Source organism: Lactuca saligna, chromosome 7 (genome assembly GCF_052625555.1).
Source record: "Lactuca saligna cultivar CGN05327 chromosome 7, ASM5262555v1, whole genome shotgun sequence".
Taxonomy (NCBI): Eukaryota; Viridiplantae; Streptophyta; class Magnoliopsida; order Asterales; family Asteraceae; genus Lactuca; species Lactuca saligna.
The window spans coordinates 14,868,868-14,876,827 of NC_136423.1; the positions used below are offsets into that span (position 1 = coordinate 14,868,868).

A 7,960-nucleotide genomic window follows, 5' to 3' on the forward strand; every position below is an offset into this window, starting at 1 on the left:
CCTTGACCGCTAATGGGAGATTGGCCTCGTACGCACTGCGTACTCAAGTTATGCAGGACGTACGCCCAGACTTCTCAATACTTCATTAAGAGCTTAATACCTTAAGCTCTTACGTCCAACTTTCAGATCCTAGGCTAAATCATCCTCAAGAGTCATAAAGTTTCCAACTTTATGACTTTGCATGTCCATTAAGGGCTTAACTCAACATCTTAATGTAGTAAGACCTTCTAAAGAATGCATAGAGCAAAACCAACCATTAAGACCCCATTTTTATGACTCAAGACCATTCCTAAGGTCTAAAATGATGGCTTAATGGGTCAAGAACATGCCATACTTAAGAATCACCATTTTGGGACCGAAAAGTGTCTTAAAATAACAAAAATCTAGATCTACAAGATGGAGTGGTAAAGTTGCAAGTTTTATACCTCCTGAAGGTTGCAATCAAGGTAGAACTCACAGATCCAAGGTGCTTCCCAACTCCAAGCTCTTCACTCTTTATTCTTCACCTTCAAGAAATCCTCTAAACACTCTAATGGGCTTCAAGAATGCACTCTTTCACTTAGGGTTGCTTGCGGTTCATTCTCACATAGAGTGGCTGAAGAAGGAATGGGACATGAGGTTATAATGACATTTATATAGGTCCAAAACCCTAAAAATTAGGGTTTGCATGATCTTCATGTACGCCCTAAATACGAGGTATACGCACAACGTACTAAGGTGTGCCCTAGTACGCTTAGTGTACACACGTACACTCAGCATATTCCTAAGGTCTGAATTTACCAAAGTGTCACTATGGACCCCTTTTGCAATCTTTCTTTTACTAAGGGACCAAAATGCAATATACTTCAATTATAGCGTCAAACTTAGAAGTACCTCGTCATTGGGATGTTACAATATCCCAAATCTCTTTTTTTGTTTCAATGTTGATGAGGGTATCGATGATGTCTCTATTTTTTACTTAGTATAGCAAAATTCTCAAGCTTCAAGTCCTTCAACATTGCTCTTTAATTGCCTTTTGTTGTGCCTCAATTGACATTATTCTTTCTACTCGTCAACCGATCTCGTATTTAAATAGATCCCAACACTCCTTTAAGTGAAAGAAGATCTCCGTTAACATAATTGCTAGTTTTGGGTGATAATCACATGCGCTAAATCCTTTGCAGAAATTTTCAATTATTCTTCAACAATGTTTTTTGCAAGCAACTTTTAAACAATATTATGGCCCCGACTTAATATTAGTTCTTCAACAAAACATTTGTCATGATCTTAGTCGATAATCATTAGTAGAGAATACGGATGAACTTTAGAATCAGACCGGTTCGAAACCGGAACCAATTTTCCTATATTATAAGAAACGAGAACCATACTGCCGCTTCTAGCACAGGTTCCGGTTCCAATCCCGGTTTTTCAGTTATTTTCAAACTAAAACCGGTTGAAATATTATAGATGATATGTTATCTTCCTGAGCTTGTAAATGATTCAATATTTAACTGAATTATCATTTTTTACATTCCAAATTAAAGTACAGACACTAAATTACATGATGAAAAAAGAATCAAGTAATTCCAACTTCATCTGGGTGAGCTATATGCATTTTAAAAACAGGACAGATTCCAAAAAAATGTTGAAACAAAAAATACGCAACATTGATATGTTGTCTTCCGAGGTCTATAACCAATTTAATATATAACCAAAATATGTGTTTTTATAGTTTAAAATGAAGTACAAATACCAAATTACATGTTGGAAAAAAAATTAAGTATTTCCGACATTATATAAATGAGTTATGTACATTTAAAAAAATAGGACAGATTAAAAAAAAACAAAAAAATATTGAAATAGAAAAAAACACAGCATTGATATTCTTTCATTTGGTGCACGTATCTGATTTAATATATAATCGAAATATATGTTTGTACAGTCAAAAATGAATTACAAATTTCAAATTACATGTTGGAAAAAAAATCAAATAATTCTGACTTCATATGAGTGAGTTATGTACATTTTAAAAAACAGGAAAGTTGTCAAACCGATTCTGTTTTTACATTCCCCGTTTTTAGGACCAGAGCCGGTTTTCATTAAAATGAAGAACCGGTAACCGGACCTTGTTACCAATTCCGGTTCCGGCGGTCCTATTTCTCATTCCTTGTAGAGATTATCTACGAAAGCAATAGTGGAAGAACGAGTTGGTGAGATAGAATTTAGCGATATATAGAGGAAGAGAATCGAAAACAATCAATATGGGCGAATATAGTGAGGATGGGGAATCAATGATGTTAATTTGACTACATTATAGTGTCATGATAGCGAACAATATCCTCATAATGTTGGGTATTGGGTATGTTCACTTTGTTTCTCTTTCTTTAATGTAAGGTCATCGATACAAAACCACACCAAATTGGACCATACTATGCCAAACCACAACCAAAAGTTTGAGAATATGAGCATGAGAACCATGAACCGAACCTTATCATATTAATTCGGTCCCCTAACCATATCATGACCTACACTTGAACTTTAGACTTTTTTGGACTAATGCTTTAATTTATTATCGAACAATCGTAGTTTGGACCACATTGTATGTGTACTAAACTTGAGTAGACCGGAACCAATTTGGTCACATCAAGAACCTTCTTTCCGTGTCATAACTAGAATCAAGTTCCCCACAATTATACCAGTTGTGGTTGATCATATATGAAAACGAGATAATCGAACAAATCAACTTCAACAATATAACAAAATTCAAGAACAAATCAATAATACCTAACAATCGAATCCACTCTAAAAGTCAAACATAGAAAAGAAAATTAAATTTGTCGTGGAACAAGTAGTTCCCACCCAACGTCACAATCAGTATCACCATCTTCATCTATCTACCCTCGTAGAGGCCTGGTGCGCCGCCCTCTAGCTCTGCCACAAAGCAATGCGTTCTTCGGGATCGGCAATTCATCTCGCCATGAATGCGCCGGTGAGTACACCCTCAGATAAAACTGTTGCCCCAAATACTGCCTCGCCCAATTCTCCGATCGTATGTTCCACATCCCGACGTTGTCCAATGCAATATAGATCGCCGTCCAAGCCCGCGGGTACACCTGAACGGTGCTACGCGCCACCGTGTCTCTCAAATTGTATCTCGTTCTACTCGCCGGCGTCCACTGCCCGCCGTCCATCCTGTTAATCCACATAAACAATTTTCTTTTAACAAAACAGTTATAGGGTTTTGAAGAATGATTACAGAATTTGTAATTTTTAATCTTACCCGACAACGAAGAACGAGTAGCCGTCGATGTGCCAAGATTGGACGGTGTCTTCCCAGTTCTGAAACACGATTTCAGCAAACGACCGGAAATCGGCGTGCATAACGGAGGTCGCAAGATACGCGTTTCCGGTTCGGGGTTTATCGGGAATGCTTCCTAGGTTATAGATTCCACCGATCTTGAAGTAATCGGCTAGTTTCAAAGGAGTGTCTCCGGCGACAAACGACACGCCGTTGACTGCGTATCTTTGTTTTCCGTTGATCCAAGGAGCCGAATTCGCTAGCATGATCGTCCGGCTAGGCTTGATCATCCCGTAATGGTACGATCCTTGTGGGTTCGGTCTGGGTCCACTCGCTGTTAAGTTCCATCTGATTCAATTTCACATGAAAAAAGATCAGAGATTTTTATGAATTGATGCAGGCATCGGAGATTGTTTGTACCTTATGGTTCTGGCCTGCATGAGGGACCAGGCGATCTGGGTGGTGGGGCCGCCGGGGGGAGGACCGGAGACGCCGATCTTGGAGTTCTTGTAATGGAGGATGGCGGTGGTGGTGAGGACACGGCTGGTGAAGCGTGAAGAAACGACGACGTAGTAATCTCTCACCGCCTGGTTGGCGGTGACCAAGACGGAGGCCGACTGTCCGAGGTGAAGGTCCAGGGAATTGTAGGCGTTCTGCACCGTATGCGATCCTTCCACCTCCACAAGTCTCATGATGTGTCCCTGGATTCTGAAGTTGATTGATGTCATCAACCCCACATTCGATATTCTGAATCGATACGTTTTTCCTGTAAATGTACAACCGTCAATGCACAAATTACAACTTTCGATGCATAGAGTACAAATAAGTAAAATACCCACCTCCTTCAACCTCGAATTTGTAACCATTCCAGCCGCGGCCGTTGATGAGAAGTCCGTCTGGAGAAGGGAGGCTCCGACCGCCGTCCAATATGTGTCTCAGTCTCTGAAAATCAAAAGCAAAACTTTATACATGTTGACTTTTCGGGTCAAACCGGGTAATTTCAATTTCAAAATGTATACAAATGTTACACGAATTAGATAAAATTTCCATAAAAGGCTAAAAGCGTATGTACTTCATGACAATTACTACATCAAGAAAGATACCAATTTCAGATTTGTTGCTAAATGGGTTTCAATTTTTATTACCCAAAAGTATTATGTTTGACTATAAAAGTCAAAGCGTTACCTGGTGGCCTCTTTTGAACCAATCTCCGGCAAGTACAGTGTGGTCTCCGGCGGGGAAAGGGAAAGGGACTGGAATACGCGGGCGGCTGTAGATTTTAATGCCGCCGTAGCCTCCGGCAGCCTTGTGGAGAGCAAGCGACGGGAAGTAGAAGAAGCTTCCGATCTGATCCTTGGCCTGAAGCATGTACGTGAAGTTTTTTCCCGGCGGGATTGGACAAGTTGTACCAATAGTACCATCTTGCCATGAGTTTCTTCTGTGTTGTAACCCGTTCCTGAAACGTTACGCATTGGTCACTTGTACATTCTTGTTTTGTGCATTGTTTACTTGTACATTGTTGGGTTATGCATTGGTGATTTGTACATTCTTAAAACAGTGGGTTACGAGAGTGAACATTTTCAAGAAAATCTTTCCAAAACTAAAAAAACAAATCAGTTGCCACGATCTAAAGATGCAAAGCATGAGGAAATAACACATGGGACCAATCATTTACTACATATAAACATAATCATATGGGAGCATTTAAGTTAATAAAATAATAAAAATAATCTTTTATAAAAATAAAAAGTGTCAGAGATCTAGCACACATCTCGAACCCATACACTTCGATTCTTTTTCGATGTTGGTTATTGCATGTCGTTTGATCCATAATCAAGAATAAGATTCTTTTTTTATAAAGGTATTTTGGACATTTGGATACAATTTGATTATACTTTATATCAAAATTTCGGATTTAGAGGGAAAGAATCATACAAAAGCTTTAAGTTTTTTTCGAATCAAACAAAATTTTACCCTAATTTGAACTAAATTGAGATGCTTGACCATAGAAGTCAAAGTGTTGCTTTGAGCATCAAAGGTCATAAATGTCATTCACCTTGTGTTAAAGAAGATAATGTAGATCTATCCAGTTTGATCAAACACATAGTATAAAAATTATAAATATTTGAGCAATCATATTCATGCATACCAAATGATAAAAACTTTCAAACATTAGATACCGATTACCCTTTTGAATTATGTAATTATAAACATGCAAATAAAAAATCTAATCTTGAAATTCAACTGCAACATCGATACAAATTCTAGATACAAGATTCAACACATTACTTTTCCAAGTTTCTTGAATATAAATCTAATCGTTTTTCTAGTTTCTTGGATCATGAGAGAGATAATTTCTAATCATTAATATGATTTATCGTTCACTTTCATTACTTCTTAACATGCATATAAAACGAAACCCACAAGATCAGATCATGAAACATATCATTATCGATATCATTGAAGCACAAAATTAACAAATTCATAATCAAGATCTAGATTATCGAACAACAAAAGACATTTTGAAAATAATCAAAGAAATCAAGAACTTACCAAGAAAGTAGAAATGGCTCATTCAAGTAATTGTAGACACTAATAATCAAGTTATCATTAGTAACACAGTTGATTTGAGGTCCAGGAAACTGCCCATTTATCATTATTCCCTGCAAATCAACACAAACCCCAAGAACATTCAATAAACCCCCAAATCAAAACACCCAGATTCAATATGTGTAAATTAGAGAGAGAAATCAATCAAATTATACCTGTTGTTTAACACCCATTGGATAAATGTCGCCATAAGTGACTTTCCAGGTGAAAAATCGATATGGGTCTTCCGCATTGATGCCATTTATGACCAAAAACAGAAGAAAAACGCAAACGAGATTGCTCTTTTTCACCATTGTTAAAAGCTTTCAAGATTTCTTGAAAAAACCCCTCTATATAACCTCTACATACACTCTTTTTGTGTGTATATGTGTGTGTGTGTATCTACATATAATGGAGGGAAGAACGAGAGAGATGAAGAGGGAGATAACAGAGGCTCGTGAGTTGTCAGTAGTGTGATTGATAATGGAACAAATATATAGAGAAGAAATGAAGAATTTTGAGGTGGATTTTATCGGGTGTGAGATGGGGTATGGTAGAAATAAATGGATGCTCGTTAGGTATTTCTACTTCTTTCAGATAAAGTTTAATAAATTAAACTGTAAAAAAGATTTGTAATATGCAAATTGTTTTTCCAAATTATTATTATTATTATTATTATTATTATTATTATTATTATTATTATTATTATTTTGGAATTTGAGACATTGTATTTTACTTTTTATTGTCAATAAGTCATGATCTTTATGGAAATTTTTAAAAAGAAAAGTAATGGGGACAATATAAGAAAAATATAAATATGAAAGAAACATGGTGTTTCATTTTTTTAGTCGGAATAAATTACTTTTATAACATAAAATAGTGTTTTTATGGTTTAGAAAACTATGATTTATTATAACTATAAAAACGAACACAATGTTTTAGATAAGAGAAATATACACTCTTTGAATGATACCAACCACGAAAAGTGACAAAGATTCTGAAACCCTAAATCGCCTCCGGACTTTCTCCTTTAGCACTAAAATTTCAGCGGTAAAAGAAATTTAATTGTCTTTGTATTTAACAAAATAAATATAAATTGTACTGATTTAAAATTTATGATTCTAAGTTACATATTAGACCCTAAAGTATCAAAATAGGACTCCGGCAACCTTCGTATATATTTCTTTTATTTCCACCTTCCTTGGTGGTTATTGCGCAACATTGTAAAATCAACCTTTGTGATAACATTCTTTTTCATTTTAATATTCCTACAAGAACAATAAATATGGCAATTAATTAAGATTATTTTAATATAAGTCTAAGATTGTCAATTAGTTATACTTTTATCTAAACAACATAATGGTCAAAAAGCTACATAATTGTCACACCCCCGAACCAGACGGCGGAAACGTCCGAGGGCTATCGTGACTCATTGAATACCATTACAATGCATATACATGAAACATAACATAAAACATCACCAACATTTGGAATAGTACAACCGTTAGTGTTTACATTCGTTACATTGTTCAAACGTTACATTCTCAAAATAATTGTTCAACGTCACTTAAATCACAGCAAACATCATAGAGTATAAATCATCCGTCACCTTATCTGTTACCTGAGAATACAAGTATTTTGAAAAACGTCAACATACGAAATGTTGGTGAGTTCATAAGTAAAGTTTGAAAACCAATGTAATGTTTGAAACCCATCAGAAAATCCGATATTTTCTAATAATAAAATAGTGTAAAATATGTGTTGATCCATGAGTATGCATGTTTGAATTCTTATTGATGTAAGCGTAATAGTTGTAAAAAAATTTCGACCGGTAATTCATAATTTGTAATCGTTGAAAACCCTAGGAAAACCCGACGTTTTCCCATCACTTTGTATTACTTAGTTTGTATACCGTTGTTTCATTTCGTAAGAGTGAATCATTGAGCTCCGGAGGCATTGAGAATACAATGGGTGGTGAAGTGTTGTGATGTACGTTAATGAAAACGGCCAATCGACAACCTTACAAGTGATCCCTTAGGAGCCACTCGCAATTCTTCACACAGCTCAATCCTCCCGGACTTGTGTAGTCCCACG

At 36.2% G+C, this 7,960-nt stretch overlaps 1 protein-coding gene across 1 annotated transcript; it reads right to left on the minus strand.

Annotated features, from left to right (window-relative positions):
- Positions 1-2,706: 2,706 nt before the first annotated feature.
- Positions 2,707-6,370, minus strand: LOC145003808 (L-ascorbate oxidase homolog). Its single transcript, XM_078962720.1, has 7 exons — positions 6,043-6,370; positions 5,831-5,940; positions 4,463-4,733; positions 4,117-4,219; positions 3,698-4,043; positions 3,260-3,625; positions 2,707-3,171 (listed from the first exon to the last, which is right to left on the minus strand). The coding sequence occupies exons 1-7, from the start codon at positions 6,178-6,180 to the stop codon at positions 2,874-2,876; spliced, it is 1,632 nt and encodes a 543-aa protein (XP_078818846.1). The 5' UTR covers positions 6,181-6,370; the 3' UTR covers positions 2,707-2,873.
- Positions 6,371-7,960: the final 1,590 nt, after the last annotated feature.

Excerpts from the sequence above, each read along its gene's own strand:
- LOC145003808 (XM_078962720.1), bottom strand. The coding sequence starts at position 6,180 with ATGGTGAAAAAGAGCAATCTCGTTTGCGTTTTTCTTCTGTTTTTGGTC. Across the intron at positions 4,734-5,830 it reads GAGCCATTTCTACTTTCTTG|GAACGGGTTACAACACAGAA; the intron begins GTAAGTTCTTGA and ends GTAACGTTTCAG. Across the intron at positions 4,220-4,462 it reads GGTTCAAAAGAGGCCACCAG|AGACTGAGACACATATTGGA; the intron begins GTAACGCTTTGA and ends TTTGATTTTCAG.